Below are 21,944 nucleotides of genomic sequence, written 5' to 3' on the forward strand. Positions count from 1 at the left end.
GTGATCGGAACGAAAGAAATACTTTCTATTTTGGATTGCTACAGATGAATATGTTGAATAGGAACGTATAAAACAGTGTGTCATAAAAATATATTTTAAGGTGGGTTGCTCGTGTTCATATCAAATTATAATATTCTGATTCACTGCAATACTTTCAAGTAAAATTTTTAAACTTTTTGAAACTTTTGTTTTACAGCTTCTTCGACTCTTGAGATTTAGTGTTGCAATGTTGTTCATATATTCCAGAAATTTTTATGTCAGGTAACCATTTATTTTTCCGAATTTTACAACAGCCACTCTGTAGACTTTCAGCGCCTCCTAAATCATTATATCTGCTTTCTTACTAGCGGTGTTTCAGTCATGATCTATGCATTTAACCAATCCATTTTACCTTTGAATAAATTCGTTTGCTATTCAAAATAGCAGAAATGTGTCCTTTCCTATTGCTTGCGAACATAAAAATTTTATGTTTGATCATGGTCTGAATCATATTTTTGACACTCATAAGTCATGATCAAAATTACCAACAGAGATAAAGGCATACGATTTTTAAATCACATCGCGTTATGATCCAAAATCATAAGTCGAATGAAAGTGGCTAATATCGTGTGTATTCTCAAGTGTAGTGTTCATTCATCCCAAACTAGCGAAAATGTTAAAGGTGTTTGTTCTTAAGTATGATATACTAAGGCCGCAGTTACGCCAAGCTTAAGTTATACTGTTGCAGCTCGGCCTTAGTCCAGATAGTTAATAATGAATTAATTAAAACGACCATTCTCATAATTAATTTAACCTGACAAGCGAAAAAAAGGCAACATTCTTCGAAATTCCCCCCTAACGATCTTCCAATTATAATCAATTTATTATAATCCATCTAATAAGCCCACATACGTAAAGTGCTTTGTAGTATGGCCTAATGACCTAATCTAAAATCAAGTCTCCCCAGCGCACAAGATGTTTATCGCAAATCTACATTTTAGAGGCAGGTACACAAGAAATTTTGTTACATCAAAAAAATAGGCCATCTGCACTTTTAACCCACTAATCATCAAACTGATTTAGGCTGCTATGGTCACTAAAGACAAGCCTCACCTGCTAATTTTAAATTCGGCAGATGTGCCGTCAGAAATCTTCAAATGTCCTTGAACATTAGAACCTAATGTTTGAATTAGAAAATTTCTCTGCGGTTACGCCACTGCTGGTTTTAAACAATAATCTAATATCCGTTCATTGTTAATGCGATTGAATTGCACTCGTTGCAGCGCGCAGCCTGCATATAGTGCAGATGTTGATCCAGTTGACCCTGACATTGACATTGCACGACCTCTGTCCGGAGGAAGGGGCAGGTGCGGCGGCACTGGGGCACGAAAATCGTATGGGATATTACGTATAGGATTACTTACCTTGAAGGTTCGAGTTCCCGTTCCTACTGCCCCATATTTAATAATGATGGGTTCGAACAATCTGGTTAATCGAGTGAATGCGTTTTCGACTAAAAATGTTATATTAAACAAACAAATGGATCATTGGGAATACGATGAGACATACATATACCTGTACAATATTCTAATGAAATATCTATTCAGTAGACGTATAGTAGTCAATAGATATATAATATATAATAACTTATAGATATATAATAACTTTGTACCAAGAAGATGTTTCTGGGTTAGTTTAGAGTTTTCAACATTGAATAGTCTTCAGTACCTACATCTTCAGTTTACAACATATGTATACAAGTATTTTCATGTCTAAAATTTTAAAATATTGAAAAGATTGCATAGAAGGATTTATATCCTCTATTGACTCATAACAATAAGCAGTAGTTTTCTCTGTTTAGACGTTCATTTTGAAGTGTTCTATACAGACAATAATTAAGTTTAGAAGTATATCTTAATTATTTATCCACTTAGAAACTGCTCCTTTTAGTTTAGAACAAGTCGAAGTATAGCAATTATTTTCACCAAGCACATAAGCAGCAAAAAATGCGAAAACTGTCCAGTAAGATGTTGAAGACATATGTTCAAAATACTATAGACAAAAGTAGGAAAATTAGTGGACGGTAGAAACAGCAAGTCTCAAAGACGATTATGTAAAATAAGTCAAATGGGTATTGAGGACAGTGGCTTACGTAGTAGTCCAAAATGGGATTAGAGATAGTAACCATACAATTGGAGGTTTATCATGATATAGATATTAGTTCAGTAGAATCTTCATCATATAGAAGTAAAATTCAGTTTTCAAAACACATACTCCACATGGGACTCCAAATTCGTGGAATTTTACATTAAACCATAAGAAATACAGGATCAGTTGCAGAAAGACAATTATGCTCCCTTTAATGCTCGTTTAGAATTCGCTTTCAGATTGAGAAAGTTCCGAATATTTCCAGAGATATCCTCAAAAAACGGGGGTTTCAAATTTCGTTTTCTTTAAATTTTAAACAAATTTTTCATTGCGGTAAGATGCGACATTGTTAAGATGCTTTTTACAAGGAATAGCATTTTAAAAAAGTGAGTCGAACAATCTTAGAAAATATCATGGCGCTTATAAGAAAAAGAGGAAATACATACATACGTAAAAAAGGGCCACGTTGTGCCCTTATGTAGCTCCTCAAGAAGGGAGAAATTGAGCTCCCAATTTAAATGAAAGCGATGGCATTCTTGCGAACAGGAAGAGGATCCATCCCGATTTATTTATTCTGACTTCAGTGTCATCAGTGGAAATCTCATTACTACATCCCCAGATGACTTTTTTAATTTGCCTTTCATGTGCAGATGCACTTCAGCTATTCAGTCCCGAATTGGCGCCTTTCGGTGTCTGGACCGGACTAGGAGCGAGGGCAACAATTCGGCAACGTTGGTTTTGTACTTTTTGTTACTTATAGGTATATTCAATTTCAAAAAGTTAATTTTCATCCCTTGATTGCTAATACTTATTTCTAATTTGTTCACTAGTCAGACTTCCAACTCACATCTAAGCCAATCATTTATTGAAATATTGAATTCACTGCATTATTCGCCACGGATAAATATGAAAATGTTCCTTTTGTTTAATTTTTTCGAAAAATACAAAAGTAGGATTTGAGTGACCATCGCTCAAATAAATAGACACCGGCCGATATTGTAAAATTATCATTAACTGCGTTCGAAATCTCGAGAACAGTTAAATTGGAAAAATATTATCCAAAAAATTTGGTACTATACCTATAGCTATTACAAAAAGTTTTGGGTGAACCTTAGTGATTTTTTTATGAAATATGATTAAAAATCTTTTTTTAATAGAAAAGTGCTCATGTAAGCGTTATTATTAAATCTACTTTCATCGAACTGACATACATAAAAAAGTAAATCATTATTACTCATCGCCATTACGCAGTTATTATAATAATTACGATATTGCTGTATGTATTGTAACTGTAATTTTCCAGTTACCTACTTTCCAACATTTTCTAATATTTTTGAACATTTTTCACCTTTGCATAATTAATGTGCAGCACATTTTATTTCTTTGCGCGTCACATTTCGGTTAGCGGTGTAATTCGATATCTATAAAATTAAAAATAAAGCTCAATACTAAAAACTGTTCATTCTTAAATTTATCATGTATGACAGGCAGCTGATTAAAAACATTATACGCACATAATGCCCTGTTTGTTGGCCTTTTGTTCATTGATGGCAACACAACACAAATGTGGGATGGAGAATCGCTAATAACGAATGATTAAGCTGAAATGCGCATGTTTTTGACAAACCCAAGGTCATGAGCTGAATGAGTATGTTAGAATTCATACTGAAGAATTGGTAATTAATCAATGAATCCTGATTACAGAATTTCAATACCGAAATGTATTATTATACCATTTTCCGCCTCTCTTCGCACTCAGCTGGAGCTCGTATTTCCAAAAGCGGGGTGAGTTCGATTACTTGCACTCGATTAATATCAAACTGCCCATATACTTTTCACCACGCCCAGGGTTCTTTCAATTCTGGGGTATCACATGGCGTAAGTGCAAACGGCAACACCCGAATCAATGAAGCGACAGCTGGAGGCGGCATGAACGTATGTGAGTCGAGAGGGTGTCCCTGACAAAAGATTTTGGCAGGGAATTATGTAATTGGTTTGGTGAAAAGATGTGCAATGCTGTCCTATAAAAACCAAAATTCATAGCCATAGAGAGCATTTTCAATTCTTTCTCAAGATCTGACTCTCAAAAATGGACCGCAAAATTGCCTTTAAAGGCACAAGATTACTAGTACTTTTACCAAAAACAACAAATTCTTTTTACTATTTCAAAAAAAATGTCCGGAGTTAAAACTAGATTAAGGATTCATCTCAGTTATAATTTCATGAAAATATTATACAAGGGTATTTGTTTTATAGCAATTAACATAGCAAGCGAGGAAAGCAACGAAAGAACCGTAGGCGAGGACAACAATCTCGCGAGGGAATTAAGAAACTTTCTCACGAGTTACATACTATTTTCCTTATGGCCCTAGACAATATACAAAAATAAAGTTACTTTCACCAACTCTGAAAAACTTGAAACAAAATCATCAGCTTTCTTAAAAGGTGTGAGAAAATATATTTGAAATCAGGTAATTTTGGAGAAAATTCTGAATTTATTATAGAAGAAGAGTACCGTACATGTTTGTAATATGACTAGGAATAATTATTTCTATTAAAGCTAAAGGGTAAATCACATTCAGTTAGAATGAATTCCTAAAATTAACCATCATAAAAAGGGATTAAAGGAACTTTGCGAATAAATCGCAGATAGAGGCGCCAAAGAAGAATAAACTTTGATAAAGATTTTGTTTATTTAGGTCAGCTCAGATTGCGAAATTTACTTACAGTTATAATGTGTCCTTAAAATTTCTTAGAATAAAAAAGTTTGCTCAAGAAATTGAAGAAGTTAACTTAATAAAGAACAAAAACAGTATATATCTGTAAATTAGACCTCTAAAATTGTAGAAGTAAAGAGGACTTAGAATGAATTCATTGAAGCTGATAACCTTGAAGAAAGCTAAATAATGATTGTTTGATCAAGTTAGTTTAAGTTGCAAACTAAATCACATTGAGTGAGAATGAGTTTCTATAATGTATGAAAATAGAATATTAAGAAATTTGATGAAGGAATCGAAGACGTAAACGCTAAAGAAGAGTAAACAAGAACATGAAGATTTAGTGGTTTCCATAAACCACCTGCTTAATTTGCAAAATAATTTATATGCAGATTATGTTAAAATGATTTTAAATTAAAATAATTTTGAAGGAATTTATTGAAGACGAGTGGGATTGATGAAGATTTGGTTTCAATGGTGTTCGAGATTTGAGTGATCCTCTTGCTCCTTAGATTTTGCCATATTGGGCTCTGAATTATCCACCGGTTAATGATGATAATTAATGAAGACATAACTGACAAATTAATAAAGTTACAAAATACAAAAAGCCAGTACTGCTTCTATAGCCAGAGCAATAATTTACATGGTAATTATCCCATATGACCCGCATTTCCAGTAGAGGCTGCCATATTCGATACATACAGGGTCTTTCACGAAATTATCATTAATCAAGTAAACTCATAGGGGTACATACGCAACGAACAGATAGGGGAGAGCAAAATAGAAAAATAACTTTGACGGACAGCTGCTGTTTTGCGGCTAGACAAAGGATATTTTTTCCCTTATTTCGCTCTAATGATGTTCTGTTCATTGGAGAAAAATCAAATGATAAAGGGTGAGTTAATTCCCAGATAAAGTTGATGAAAGTTTAATAAATAAAACTAAAAGTATGTAGCAATGCGACACGTACGTGATCATTTAACGCGACCTACTAAAGCTTCCTTTTCATTATCACTTTTGGTCAAAATCCTGTCTCATACGGTGGGTACACAAGACAAGAAAACCCAAAGTAACCGGCTACTTCGAACAAGTGATTTCATTGGTCGTTGTCGCCACGATAAGTGGGTCAGTAAACCTACTTTCAATAGCATTGATAGTGACGCAACTTTATTTATTAAAATCTTTATATGGTCACCATAAGTTGGCTGACTTTGAATGCATGCGTGAGGTATACTACCAGAGTAGTATGGAGAAAGTATTTTTTCGTTAGTTGTTGATAGGTAGTAGTTAGCAAAGTAAACAAATTGTTAATGGCTTTTGCGTGTTAAGGACTGTCAGTGGAATTAGGTGTGTCTAGAATTTTGGGAAATATTGCTTATTGTTCCTCAGTATCAAATCCTTCACGGCTGGCAAGATCTAATTAAGCAACATTTTGAAACAATAAACGATTGCATTTGAATCATTCAATAAAGTTGAAATTCCAGATAAATAAAAATATAAATAGTTTTCCGATTATTTAACTGAGAGTGGATAAGGCTCCAAAATTAACACATTAGCCACAAAGAGACAGTACTGGAAATTTATTTTTGTAAATGTTTTCTTTACTAAAAACCTTCAAAGGAGGTTATGATTTATAGTTTTCAAGTTTAATGATTGTTATTTTATTAGTGACTTTTCAATGTTTGGTAATATTAATTTTATTTGGTTTTGTTGCAGGTAAGAGAATGCTCGTAGTAGAAGAAAGGTTCAAAAACTGTAGTAAGTAAATTTAGTAATAAGAAGAGCTGTTCTAGCTACCCAGATTTTTAAGTGATTTTGAAAAACCAAGATGATGTATTCCTAAAAATCCGTTTTAAAAACTTATTTTTGCAGTTTCATCCATATAGGTCTGTACGACCCTGTATTATCAATCAGACTTATCAAACGCTGATAACTTTAGGTTTTATAAAGAAATCTTACAGCATTGTAACTACAATAGAGTGAATAGTGTAAATGCCCTTTTAAGACGGATTCAAATGTTAGTTTTTAATATTAGTTGTTGTACCTGAAAACTACACATTTTCAGTAAAAATTATCTCTTTTTTTAAATCCTTTTTCTTTAAATTTGTTATAGTTTGCCACAAATTTTCGGTTCATCATTCAAACAACTGGGAAAACTATTATTTTGTCTCTACAATTTGGGTCTCGAAGTGAATGGCGCGTGAGAGCCTGACTTGCCTGTACTAATCGAAAGGCGAGAGAGTTCACAAATTAATAGTCTTCACCTAAAAAATGAAGTTCTTGGGGTCTCGATATACTACCGTAGAGTATGTGGGAATATGACTTCTAATTGTGTCAAGACGATCGAAGATAGGGTAGTTGCCTTTGATTTTTCAATATTTGAAGAAGTTGGTATTCGCATTTCCAGAATCGTGAATTTAAGGGTCAAAAATTCTTATGAAACCTTTAGAATTCCTTGAAATTATTTTTCCAACAGGTCATCGAAATTTCCAAAAATATCCATGTTGCAATTTCCTCAAGAAACCCATTAGCACTTTGTAAATATTCCCTCAACAAGAATTTAAGGAAATTCAGATGATATAATTTTCGGAAAGTTATAATTCATATATTCCAAATTATTTTGTCTGCTAAAACACCGAATTTTTCAAGTTTTAGTGCTCCTATTGAATCCAATTTAACATCTAATAGGGAAAAAATATCGATACGGGGTATTATTTAAATACGTGGCCAAACTTCAATGGCTGATTCTTTGATTAATTTTGAGTAATTCTAAAATGAAAATAAACATACGTCCGGCAATGCTTCATTTTCAAGATACAGGATGTCAATATGTTTTTAATTATTACATATTAAAAAAAACTTCTAAAAAACAAAAAGACGCAAAGTAATATGACGTTGAAACTTGGTGACAGTTTTTAATATAATAGGAAGGAATCTTTTAAACTGTTATAGAAATTATTTGTCTCCTTTTGCTTGTAGCGTGCGCAGGGGTAACGCCGGAAATTTAAGAAAATTTAAGCAACAAAAACGCTCTATTAATACTGCACTTAAATAAATGGTATCCAATTTTTTTTAGTAAAAAAACATTTAATAACAATTAACACGAAACTTTCAATAGTTGCTGAAAATGTCCTTCAAATTCAATGCAAGCATTAGCTCGTCTTAACATTGATTGCCAAACACGTTGAAATATTCCCGGCGTATATCTTATCTGATTACATGAATGCCATATCCGTTGCATTAACTCTTCAGTGTCGACTGGAGTTCTATAAATGAAGGCGTTTACATGCCCCAAAAGGTAAAAATCTAACGGATTTAAATCCGGTGACCTGGGCGACTATAATTGTGGTTAAAGCGAAAAAATTTTTAAATTTTAAAAAAGTCAGTGGCACATAAATAACTATAACAACTACAAATAACACAATCAAATTTCAACAAAATTAGCTAAAGAAATATTAAGGTTTTGACGGAAAAACGATTTTTAAAGAAAGTTTGACACCCTGTCTCTTCTTGAATCTTGAAAACGAAGCATTACCGGATATATGATTATTTAAACTTTTTGTCTTAGAATCACTCAAAGAATCAGCCCTTAAACTTTGGTCACGTACTTAAATAACACCCTCAATATGAATTATCAAAAATTGAGTCACATCTTGAAAAAGGATAGCATTGATGATTACCTATATAGAACATTAGGAGAGTTACGCGCAACATTAACATCGCTTGTTTCAATGTTACGTAATATGGATGCTAAATGCGGTTTTTTTCTAGAATTTGTACTTGGCAACCTTGAAAAATCAATTGCTGACATTGTTCCAATTACACCATGCCGATCTTGGCAGAGGCGTACATTCAATTAGCCAATGCAGCAAAAATGGGTGGATGTCTTGATGTATTAATTTAAACGCATTTTCTAATTAAACACCTATGGAGGTCAGACATTTGAAATGGAATTCACGTGATATTTTCGTTAATAATTCAATTCAAAATTGTTGAAATGTAAAAGCTGCCACACAAGACAATCCAATGTTGCAATCATTGTTTACAAAACCCAATTTTGTTAATCAGTAATAAAATTCGTAAGGTTAGCAAAACAAATTGTTGCTGTATTGACATTATCTAAATCCTAATAGCACATTGACCTAGTTTCAGAAGTACGAGCTGATAACCTAGAAAAAAAGATTAGATTTTTCAGTTGTCTGGATCGAACGATCTACCTGCTGTGTCCAGATAAGTTATTACGCCTTTCCCATAATGATAATAAAAACCGGCAGACAAATAATGTTGGTGTGTACATAAACGTCACTATACATTGTATATTCCACCAAATTACACAGTCGTAAAAGATGAAAGAAGTCAAGCACAGCCATTAGACCTTAGGAATGAACTGGTTTCTTGGGCCTTGACTATTATTGTTGGTTGCGTGACGTTTACGCTTTTAAAGACATCCAAGTTCGTGGGAATAATGATAAAAATGTTGAATTTATTTCTTGAACCTATTTATTATTTTGTGCTGCAGTTGGATACGAAATTACATAAAACCAACGAAACTTATAACCGTGAAGATGTCGTTTTCACGAAAGAAGTGAGTCTATAATTGAACTTGCTTCGCGCAAGTCCTTTTATTATAATATATTAAGTGCATTGGGTGTATGGTTAATTCCAGCAAAGGAAACTGAATAATCGGGCGTATTTTATCATGTTGGCAACGTAATAACTAAGCCTAAGTTGAACATTTAGCCTCGAAGTGAATTATTCACACAGACCGCACCGCACGGCACGTCGCACCTTCTCACGATTGCTTCTTCAACCGTGATGGCCACGGACTTTGCTTTTCAAAGTTAATGGAACATTTTTACTAGGTGCCTTATGATGGAGGAGAAAACTTCATTAGGTACGAAAGAAGAACTGGATTTTCTTAAATAAAGTCTCAAACAGTTCCAGCAGTGATTTGTAGAGGTAGTTAAAAATTCCGCGGTTTTCCAGGTGCATAAATACAAGATCAGAGTTTTTTTCCTTAGATTCCTCCATTTCACAATTTGTAAAAAAAAAAACGATTTTGAGGCGTTATTCAGAAAAAAAAAAAAGAATGAACAATCCAGCTCAAACGCCTAGAATATATTTACAACATAAAAAAATATCATCAGATTTTTCTTCTTAAGAACACGAATGTTCAACTATATGTTCTATACGAGGTGTCTCAAAAACAGTGAAGCAAATGCATACTTCTTTTTACCAGACTTCTGCATTTTAAAGTTTACTTTAGTAGTAAAACGGTACGTTTCATTTGGTTTTCAGTTTATATTCATTCTTCACACATTAATAATTCCATGATGACATTATCTGTCTCTCTGTGGCTGTAATCACTGAAGAATAAAGAATGATCTGCACTCAAGCACGAAAACACGAACTTTCTATCAAACCTCTCGAAATGATCCTTTAAATTGATAAATTTTAAAGGAAGTGATTTCTTTTGTAACTCATTTGGAACTTATCTACTTTTGTACTTTTACCTTACTTTTCCAAAAATTGTTGTTTAGATTGTTCAATTTCCATTTTTTTTTTATATTCTTGCGATATCACTTAAGTTTCATAATTTGTGAGGCATCTCTTTGAATGCCAAGAGTGACAACATTGATCATTCTACAAAGCTCCCTGGACGTATAGATCCGTTTTGCAAAAATAAATCATCAGGTATTCTCTTTTCTTTACTGCAATCTGCAAACAAAGCCGTAGAACGGCTAACAAGTCAAAGACTCTCGGTTTCTGAACATGTAAAACACATTTACAAGAAAAGCAAACTTGTCTCTCGAGCGGCGAGTATGACCGTGACACAGCTTGAAAGTCATTAGCCAGATGACGCAGTTATGTCATAGGCAGCAGGATTTTATTTAGATAAATAGACCGTGTGTACCTGTGCTTTCAAGAATAAATTAACACGGCAGCAGTTGATTTAGGCGTGTTTAATTGATTTTTTCTCTGACGGTTCTACGGATTCGAAATGGTTTCGGAAATGTCTGGTTTCGCCTTGAAATGTTTCATTTGGAGTTTGAATTTGATATTACGCAGTATACTGGTCGATTGATTTTTGGTGAACGGCGACATCACCTGATTTGAACCTTCTAGATTTTTACAAAATAAAGAAATTTTCACTTCGTCCAATTCAATGTTCTATGGCGTAAACACCAAGATCGGCACAGTTATTTCTAAAGTCTCTTCAAAATTCCATTAGTAAATGGAGAAGTTAACTGCTATACTATTTCCTTTTTTTCATTAGATTTTGTTTTTACTTTTGAATGTTATTCAAGAAATAGACACCAAAGTTGAAATTTCACACATTAGTATTGTAAACATTAAGTAAATCTATGAGGTGAATAGAACCACTGATTTGATGAATCCTTGAAGTTATAAATACCTATTACGTAGTCTTACTCATAATAATAATAATTAGTAAAAGTATCATCAAAAATAATTTATGATCAATAGCTTCCAAATGCGGAAAGTGTGTCGGCGTGTGGAAAGTAAAGAACTGCCATGGAAACAATAACAAGACTATAATTGCTGCTAGTTATCACTACCCACTGTTAAGAGAGAACATTAATAATATCAAGTTAAAAGAGACCGGTGCTGTAGTTAGAAATAGACAAAGTTCTTCTATTCTCATTTTCCTTGTCAGTTCATAGGGCAATTTGTATATTTCCTATTAGTTTATCAGAGTCGTGTATACTCGGAAGAACCTCCACTAATGACAAGTCCGCATTTACGTAGATGTAAGTTAATTCGTAACAGGGTTATTTTGTTTCTGAAAAAAATGCTTATTTTGTTTAATACTAAAATACCTCCTTATTTTAGAAAAAACTTATGTATCTATAATAATTTAAATATTAATTATAAACGACATACAAATTTTGCCATATTATGCAGCTACACCTAAAACAGACAGTTTTTTATACTATATGATCAAGTTATAGCAACTAATAACTACATAAAAATGTACTAAAGGATTCCCGTTCCATCTCAACAATTCATTCCGACGCAATAGCACTGATATGGCAAGTGAGTAGAGCAGCGGGAAAGCGATGGGATCTGAAACCTCTGGACCCATGACCTAAATGGAAACGGTGCTCAAAACCCTCTTGCAGGGATTTCCGAAACTTTCCAGCTACTATCCATTTCTATTGCATCTATTATGGCTTTCCATAAGAGGATTGAGGCTTGCAACAAGAGGAAACAAACACTAAATGAAATCGGTCATTTGAGTATGGCTGGTTTCGTTCAACAGGACATTCCAATTGAATTGTGTGTGGAGAAGGACCTAAATGACCGAATACGGCTAACATAATTGTTTAAAGTGAAGATTCCAAAGAGAGAGGAAGTGCGATCAAATGACTTCTTTTGTCATCAAAACAGTCAGATTGGTACCTTGACGGATTACTTATGACTGATATATACTCATCGAAAGCCGGAATATAGAGAGACGAATACTTTCCTATCACAGACCATAGGAAGGTTTTCCTTACGGGTGAAAGTGGCCACAAATGAGGAAAAGATTTACATCTACTCTGATAGTTAAACAGCCCTACGAGCTCTTTGCAGAATCAAGTTTCAAAGCTCTTTGTCCAAGAATACAGGGATACCCCTCAAGAACTGACAAACATAAAAGTGCTGTGTTGGAGAGAAATGATCATTCCTAGGAGTATGCAATAAATGATTCTTCGTCCTAGGTACAGAATCTTCGGAGCCGTCTTTTTCCTACGGAAGGAACTTCCGGCTCTTGAATGAGATAAATTATTCTACGCCTTAAAAAGAACGGGCAATTTTGTGGAAGGAGGGGACACCCTGCTTTACTCAATTAGTGGTTTTCCTTAAGTCCTTTTATTGTGGTGTCAACTGCTTGCAGTTTTTCAATTTTCCGTTCTTTTCTATGCTCAAGTAGTAGTATGTTGATTGTGCAAGCTCAGTATCAAATTGGTCACCTGATGAATTTTATTGGAAACCAGTGCTGTTTGCGCGTCCTACAACTTCGATTGTCATCAATTAACCCTTGAGACAAATTTGAAAACATTTTTTAATTATATGGAAATCTTAGCAATCGAACAATATATTTTTCCCTCAGAAATCAATCTACTAAATAATGCTCATCTGCCAAGGCATCACTTCAATTACTATTATAACTGATTGTTTGACTATCCAAGGTCTTTATTATTTAAACGACTATTAACCTAGAAGTTCGAGACAAAAATAAAAATAAGATAAAAAAATATTTGAATCGTGACATTGAGGCTTTAAGTAGGTCGTTTAATTTTAGATGAAACGCATCATGGGCTTTGCGATTTAAGTCAGTCCAGTTGCTTCTACACTTTTGATATTTAAGACGAGAAAAATCCACCGACATAACAGAGATCTTAAGGTTAATATTAATTATCTCGTAAACGACCAACAAAGCAATCAAAAGCCTAACAAGAATGTCCTTGGTACGACTTGGGTGGAATCCAAGGCCGCGATACGATTCGAAAAACAACAATAAAGTTGCCGAAGATGCAGCCTACGTGGGCTTGTTAAGTAATTTGAATAAAATGGCTTCGTGTAGATAGGAATAACAATGGAGTTCAGGCACTCCTTGGGTATTAGACATTCACTGAACGAGCTGGCCAACCACCGTAATCGGCTTCTGAATATCAATGGTACCTAATGCAGATATGCAATCGGGTGAATTGATTTCTTCGGGATTGATTTCTTGAGGAGTGATAAAAACAACAAAAATTGGAATGCAATAAATATAGAATAACAGAGAAAAATAATATCGATTTTAATCCTACGCGTCAATAAACTACTTCTACTGACAGTATAATATAAGGATAGGGGAATTTGCTCCTTTCTGGCTAATTTAATAGAATCGGGTGTTTTCACGCGCATTCGGAAAAGTAACGGCCAATAGCGAGTAGGGTTTAATTTGTCAAACTGTGCAGACGTAGTAAATTCGCACAAACGTTATTCAGGAATTGAATTAATTCACAATATTTTCTGCTTTACGGAAAATAGGTATATAAAAATATGTCTAAATAAAGAAGATTGAAGCCTCACTTCTGCTTCTATACTTCTATGATTTTTATGTGGAACCTGTCTACAAATCTGCAATTATTCTTAACCATCATAAAATCAATCCAAGGTACAGCAAACAAAGCGTAATAAAAACGACAAAACAGACACATCACTTTCAACCTCGATACCATTCTAGGTACGTCTCAGTACGACCAGTTTTTCAGATGCAGTCTTGTTTTCGTTTAATTGCTTCGGATGTAAACCTGTTTCTTATTTCAAATGTACGTTGAAAGTCCAATTATTATTCAAGATTATCTTGGACCAATTACCATCGTTCTCGTATTATTCATAGAAAAACTATTTATGTTAATGTGGAAGATACCAAGTACCGGCATGCTCAGATAAATTCTGAGACTCGAGTGGCTTTTGTTGTATCGTTATGTTTTCTTATTTGCTAATTGATGTCAATGGTGCGGTTAATCCAGATGGGTTCTCATCTGGTTCGTCCTATCTTGTTTTCAGTAACCTACACGATTTTAATAATAATGCTTAAATCTTGCATACATTTCTCAGTCGTGTCGTGGGTATTATTATTATTATTTGTTGCCTTATCGCCTTTCAATCGATTATGTATTGATTCATTTAACCTTGAAAAGGATGGACAAAACCAACGAACATACAGGGAGGCTCTTGTTAATTATATGTGTTAATTTAATAACATTAGTATAATATAGAGTTCATGTAACGTAAAATATCCAGTTGATAGATTTGCGTTCTTCATAGATCAAGGTCTTTATGATGATCGTGGTATGGTAATTTGATAGCCCACTTTCGATAATATTTTGGTTATTTTACAAATGTGGTTTCCTCATATGTCATTTTTTTGGTCATTCTGTATAACACTTTTTAAGCAACAATGACGTTATTGTTCTAACTTGATTATGGTCCTTTTATTTGGGTCTTTACGGCCACTCCTCGCGAAACGTAAAAAATGAATAAGCAGGAATTTCTTCTTTTTGTTTTCTGTTGTCGGTCGACACGTTTACAAGTGGGTTTGTACACATAAGCAGAAGACCTTTTTAAAACCCGAACCAGACGAGGAACAAACAAGTGTTGTGTGTACATTATCGTTCTCATATTTGGTGTATCTTACTTGCAGACGGCGACATTGTTGCTAGTTTTTGGCCTAACGTTGCCAGGTTGTTGAAAAGTTGTTATTTTCTCCTATTAGTTGAAATTCAGGTCAAGAGCGTCAAGCGTGTTTCTTCTTGAAATAAGGGTTTAATCAGGAAATTTTGGCTTAAAACCCTATACAAGACGTCTGCAAAACTGAAAAAAAAACAAATTTCATCTTTTATTAATAGAAGTTACTTCTTGAGGTCTGCATGATACGCCCCTGTTCATTCTCGAATTATACTGTGTTGACATAAATCAGTGTCGTGCCGAAAAAAAATTGAAAACCCTGCAATTGAAGGAAACCTTCGTCACGTTAATATTAAAAAATTCATGAAACCTGTGAAAACCTGATACGCCATTGAGTTAGATCTTGTAAATACAAGAAATGTTAAGCAAAAACCGAAATTTGATAATTCGAATAGCCTTCATTACACGTAGAGTGAATCAGGGTAATCATGAGAGGGGATTGAAAAAACAAATTAAAGAAGGAAAAATTCATAAAAATGCATTACATTGCTGAGTAACACTACTGACTTACCCATATGCAACTACAGAAATTTTACAGAGAAACCTAAATTTCGAACTTGACTGATGTTAAATCAGGTTCGTAACAAGAGGAAATTAGATACTTTTATTTACAGAGCAAAAGAAGGATCTTGTCATTTTTTGTCTTGCCTACTCCAGGTCAATTTCAAATTTTAACAAAAAATAAGTTTTTGGTTCTTAACATATACATGTCGTGTAAAATTGGTGATTACATTTCCTGAAGTTTAAATCACCTATATTTATCTCGTAAATGTCTTTGAATTATAATCATATAGGCTTATAAAGTTTCGAAGTTACTGAACAGGTACAAAATGAAAAACCGTGATTTTGGCCACAAAAACATTATTCCGATCTAACTCAGATTTTCCTTTTACTCTAATAATTAATAGTTATTTTTGCAAAAAGTTAATAAACAGATTTAAGCTTCGAATTGTTTATGTATAAAATTTTATTTATTATTGAGCGTATTGTGATGAAAAAATAAGAATCGAATATCTATGAAATTTGATCCTGGAAAGTGTAATGAGTTTTGCTATATGCAGTCAATGAATTTTTTTTATCACTAGTGAATAAAAGGTTTTCCAAAACTTTACTACGTGTCGAATAATTGGCTCTTAATACATCAAAATTGAATAGTAGCATATTATACACCAATGTTATGAAGTATATTATTATGACCCGAATGTTAAGTTTAGAAGCTGAAAATCGGCAGAAAGCTGTTTCAGATTAGTGTTGGAAAATGGCCGGTCGAAAAAATTAAGAAAATGCATTTTACTTTTCTGAATATTTTGACCGGTACATTATCGGACTATGCTGATCAATTTTGAATAATGAAAAATTGTATATTATTATAGACCAATGTCGTAAAGTTCGCGCTCAGGAATCTAGGACATGGAGGTCATAAATACTTCACAACCGCGGTGTATATACGAATTTTTCCACTACTAAGTTTAATTACATTAAACTTAAACACATTTGATAAAATTACCATAAACGTACTTAAATTAAGCATAAATTAAATCCAAAACGATACGATTTGTTTTACTACTAGATTTAACTAAACTTTATAAAATTACAATAAACATAGCTGAGTTAAACATAAATTAAATTCGAAAAACAAAAGACAACGCGTCTTGAATTATAATATCAAAACGACTTTTATTTGACATTCATTTCCATGGCAACCATAAATAAACAGCTATGGAATAATGACGACATTGTAGCCGATTGACTTGCTAGGTAGAATTATCAGCCATATGCGTGTCATTATTGAACTTTTATTCAAGTGTTTTTAGGAAATAGACAAAAAAACGCACTTTGCAATCTAATCAATATACCCAATAATGATGCCTTTTAAAGCTAGTAGTAGCGGGAAAAGCTAATTATTTCTTATGAGAAAAAAAGTATCTCAATACCTGCATCATTCAGGGTGATCCTAACCGAATAATGAAACCAGTAATGGTTCAAGGATTAACTGAAGATCTCGATCATGGCATTATTCGGCATCTAATTAAAACTAGCCGTATGGGAGCAAACCGTTCGGTAATGAGTTGTCTAATTTCGGTAATTGTAGTAACTAATAAAAATGACTTGGCAATTTTTTTCCGCGCTTCACCAACTTCAAGGTGGAACGATCTTGAACCTAGAAATTGCTAAAAAATGATTTTTTTTGTATAGCCATTAAGAAAATCAGAAATACACGTCTTAATCACTTTTATTTTTGTTGCTTAAGGCCTCAGCTTCGTTTTCTTTTATACCGTTTCGTCGATTAACCGGCTGAACTAGAAACGAGTATAAGCGACCTGATACCAACATTGAAGTGGTACCCGACTTAACCAAGTAGCTGAAAGCGTAACGCATTGGTATTCCGAAAGAATACCAGTTGGATTCTTCCTTTTTATTGTTTCCGTTTTCGAAGCCCAACTGGTATCAGTTTCAGTAGACGTTCCAGAAACTTAGTATCAGAATAATGTCAGAAGTAGTCAACTAGATGGGCTTTTTTCTTAACCCAGATTCACAGTAATTTGCGCTGCTGATACACTAATTAAATAACAAATAATTAGAGATAATTAAACTCATTAGTTAATATGCATTATGATGGCTCTAATAACGTACCAAATGGTTCATCCGGTTCTGCAGGTTTACTTTCATTTTAGCTCATGGAAAGTGATCTAAAAGTGTAGATATTAATAGAGGAAATATATTAAATAAGGCTAAGAGATTTAAAAGAAACAAACTCTTTGATTAAAAAAAATTCAATGGCATTCAATTAAATACTCAGACTCACAGAGAACAATATATTCCTTTGTTTCTGTAGAGGTAACAAAAAACTGACCTTTTCAAAAATGAAAATTATGTTGTTTGTTATGATTAAGTGAGTTCAGCGAGTTCATGATCTCAGTTCATTGGCAGCCTTAGCCAGTTTCTTCTGATCTTTATTACGTCAAAGTAACCATCTCAGAAACGCAGCTAATTTAAGCAAAATTCCACGAAGTTCAAGAACCTACTGGAATTGACCTACAAATGGAAAATCAAATTCCATTGACCCATAACAGTTTGGTGCAGGAAACGCCTTTGAAATACATAATTTGGATGTTTGGGACTGATTTTTAATTCATTCTTAGGTAGATTCCTCGAACTAATTTTAACATTCCAAGGCGAGTGAAACGAAAGCCATACAATTTTTATAAATTTTCGAGCTTTCTTGGTTAGTTAGGCGAAATGAGAAAACTGGACCAATATGTTGGTCTCCTCTCTTTCCAGACCTAACTGCTATGATTTTTTTAGGGGCTATCTAAAATGGATTTTAGTTTTATGCAGCTTCAAAATTGGTGAAAATAGCCTTTTATTATCTTTCTAGGTATTATTCATCGAAGTAAGATGATAAATGAATTAATTGCTTCTCGTATACTTAGTAAAATCTCACCGTGCAAAAGCAATTTTTTGCTCGTCGGAATGTAGTTATACCCATCAGATCTTAAAAGCTTCTTACTCTGGCCATAATTGCCAGTTGTCCTTGAGCAAAGCCGGTGCAGGGTATTGGAATAATGATGCCTTTTATAGCAGAAGCGGTCCGTTCTACAACAAAAATCCTACCCTTGACGCGATTGCATTGTCCATTGTCAACGTTCTATAAGAGCGAAATTGCATTGCTCTGCAGTTTGCATTGTGATGGTTAGATCCTATTATGACCTCCTTATTAAGAATTGAATCGCGTGTTTTTTTTATCAAACCATGGGGAAACTAGAGAAAGAAAATACGTTACGTATTATTTTTGCCAAACACACAGATTGATTTGCTTCAACATACAAACCCTCTTTTTTTGCTTTGTGGATGAAAAAATCCTCCAGAAAGTGGGTCCAATTACAAGTAAAAAATTGGCAGACAAGCTTGATTGAACTGGTACAAGGAATGTAGGTTTTAACCCATAGAAGGTGAGACCGAACCATTTTTGCATTGCTCTTCGAAAATACATGTAGTGAGAGTATGAGTGTTTTCGTTCTTATGTATATATTGATGAAGATTAATTTTTTTTCCTTTCAGGCAGAGAAGACCTTTCACCTCCAAGCAGCCTGAACGGATATAGTGCAGATAGTTGCGATGCGAAAAAGAAGAAAGGTCCTACCCCACGACAGCAAGAGGAGCTGTGTCTGGTGTGTGGGGATCGGGCTTCGGGTTATCATTATAATGCATTAACTTGTGAGGGATGCAAAGGTGAGCAAGAACCAAATTTGACAAAAAGTAAAAAAGAATTGAGTAATTTAAAGGGAAAAACTCATGTTAAGAAGATTTAAGTATCAATTTCAGTTCTTGGGGAAGAAATAAAAAAAAACTTAATTGATTTTATGGTTAACATTTGTAGTTTCTTGTTCGATTAGTTCTCTTCAAGACTGAAATAAATCTTGAGAAAAAAGAGGAATGAAAATTGCTTTAAAGTATTTTTCTCTTTATAAGAAATTCCTTCTTTTCGTACTTCTATCTGAATTTACGATCACTTTCCTTCCAGGTTTCTTTCGGAGGAGCATTACCAAAAATGCAGTCTACCAGTGTAAATATGGAAACAATTGCGATATAGATATGTATATGAGGCGGAAATGTCAAGAGTGTCGACTGAAGAAGTGTCTGACAGTGGGCATGAGGCCAGAGTGTGTAGTTCCTGAGACGCAATGCGCTGTGAAGAGAAAAGAAAAAAAAGCAATGAAGGAAAAGGACAAGCCAAACAGCACGACGAACGGATCACCAACGGGCGTAATCAAAATCGAACCAGAGGTATATATTTATCAATTATTTTCACCATTAACAAACCAAATCGGTGCATTATAGGTTAATCTAATTCATCCATAATTGAGAGTCGCAAACATCTGTCCACTGCCTGAAAAGTCCATGAATGGATCTACGTCTAACAGACCCATTTACATATAATTAATTTCTAATAAAAAGTATTTCAAGCACCATTTAGGAGACCGATTTCTTTATCTCGTTAACGCGTTATTGAGTGTAGGCAATTTGCGCAACACTTTACCCGCATATTCCCATACGTACAACCTCTATACAAACCCATATTCGGAAAGCTCTCAAGTGACAATGCTCAATTTGTTATATCAAATACTGGAGATTGATGAGTGCCATTGAATATGGTTGGTGAGAAAATGGCGGATGAAATGCTTTTATGGTGATGATAACTGGAATGTTATTCTAAGATTTACTATTCAGTTAACGATGAAATTTCGTGGGTAAATGGATTTGTATGTAGGGGGAAATCCCTGGGGAAATCTTCCTTAATTCTAGGTTTATTACTTGTAAGTGAAAGTAGTTTTATATCTTTAAACAAACCTCGTATCTTCTAATACAATTAAGCCTAATTCTTCTCGAGAATTTCATAATTTAGCTCGCAGGGGTTGTACTAAGATGATAATAGCTTTACGCGTTGCCGTAACACGCAATTGCCTAATTAGAATATCGTGAGTGAGAGCCTTACTTTCGCCTTTGATTAATTTTTTTTTTAATACGAAGTGCTTTGAGCAGTATACAGAGTGTCTCGCATAAATATGTTTAAAGCTGTCCATAGAGGATTTTTAAGGTTCGACTGCTTTGTTTGTAATCTCCTGCTACTCAAATTGTGAACACAACAAGCCCCAATCTCAGGATTTCCACAAAGGACGAAAAGGATATTTTAAATATCAAAGATTGTTGCAAGCAAAAATTGTTAAACTAGAAAAAACAAGATTCCATGAGTGAAATTCTAAGAAAGTAGAAGGAAAAAAAAATTCACAAAACATCATTTGAAAAAATAATCTGTTTTGGCTATAGAACTATAGTTTTCTGTGTTTACATGAAGTTTCAATCTTCACTAACTACTACAAAATTATTGGTTGGCCAAGAAAATATAGAACACCCTATATATTAACTCGTCTTTCTTCTGTTTTCGCCTTGAAAACTAGAATTAGGAAGATGCATACCATTTCGCACTAACTCATGTCATTTTCTTGTTGCGCCCTACCTGTAGGTGTGTTTCATTTCGATAGAATCTTACCTATGGTATAGTCATTAAATAGTTGTCTATTTTTGCAGCTCTTATTCTCCCAGCTCGCGGAAGGGACAGTGGCAGAAAAATCCAATAACGGAGTAAAACCCATCTCTCCAGAACAAGAGGAACTTATCCACAGATTGGTTTATTTCCAAAATGAGTATGAGCATCCTTCAGAAGATGATGTAAAGAGGATATTGGTGAGTCTCATAGGTCAAATTAAAGCTTTGGTGTGATTGAGGATTTCTTCACAGAACCAACCGATGGAAGATGAGGACCAGCGAGAAGTCCGATTCAGGCACATAACTGAAATAACGATTCTCACGGTCCAACTCATCGTAGAGTTCGCGAAACGGTTGCCAGGCTTCGACAAACTGCTACGTGAGGACCAAATTGCTTTGCTGAAGGTTGTTTCAGGTTTTGTGTAATCTCATGAAAGGCTATAACAATGATGTTATTATATAGGCTTGTTCGAGTGAAGTGATGATGTTCCGGATGGCGCGGAGGTACGACTATCAAACCGACTCCATCCTGTTTTCAAATAATCAGCCATATTCGAGAGATAGTTATAATCTCGCCGGTATGGGCGAGACCATTGAAGATCTCCTACATTTCTGTCGAACCATGTACTCGATGAAAGTCGACAATGCCGAATATGCTTTACTCACTGCCATCGTCATTTTCTCAGGTAAGAAAGAAGGTATTCTTTGGATGGGATTGTAATAGAAATACCCTTTTCAAGCCCAAATACATCGTCAACAGACTTTAACGATTAATTTTGTGTATTACAAGAAAATTATACTATGTTG

The 21,944-nt window shown here is 34.1% G+C and overlaps 1 protein-coding gene across 5 annotated transcripts in view; it reads left to right on the forward strand.

The window, feature by feature from the left end:
* Positions 1-21,944, forward strand: part of EcR (Ecdysone receptor) — a 145,394-nt gene that overhangs the window by 116,491 nt on the left and 6,959 nt on the right. For 3 of the 5 annotated variants that reach the window (XM_066397277.1, XM_066397278.1, XM_066397280.1), the window contains 6 exons: positions 6,561-6,602; positions 19,152-19,322; positions 19,615-19,877; positions 21,180-21,335; positions 21,390-21,542; positions 21,601-21,823. In XM_066397277.1, coding sequence (XP_066253374.1) covers positions 6,561-6,602; positions 19,152-19,322; positions 19,615-19,877; positions 21,180-21,335; positions 21,390-21,542; positions 21,601-21,823 — 1,008 coding nt within the window. The remainder of the gene's footprint in view (positions 1-6,560; positions 6,603-19,151; positions 19,323-19,614; positions 19,878-21,179; positions 21,336-21,389; positions 21,543-21,600; positions 21,824-21,944) is intronic. The other 2 variants (XM_066397279.1, XM_066397281.1) reach the window with 1 other exon arrangement.

Source organism: Euwallacea similis, chromosome 14 (genome assembly GCF_039881205.1).
Source record: "Euwallacea similis isolate ESF13 chromosome 14, ESF131.1, whole genome shotgun sequence".
NCBI lineage: Eukaryota > Metazoa > Arthropoda > Insecta > Coleoptera > Curculionidae > Euwallacea > Euwallacea similis.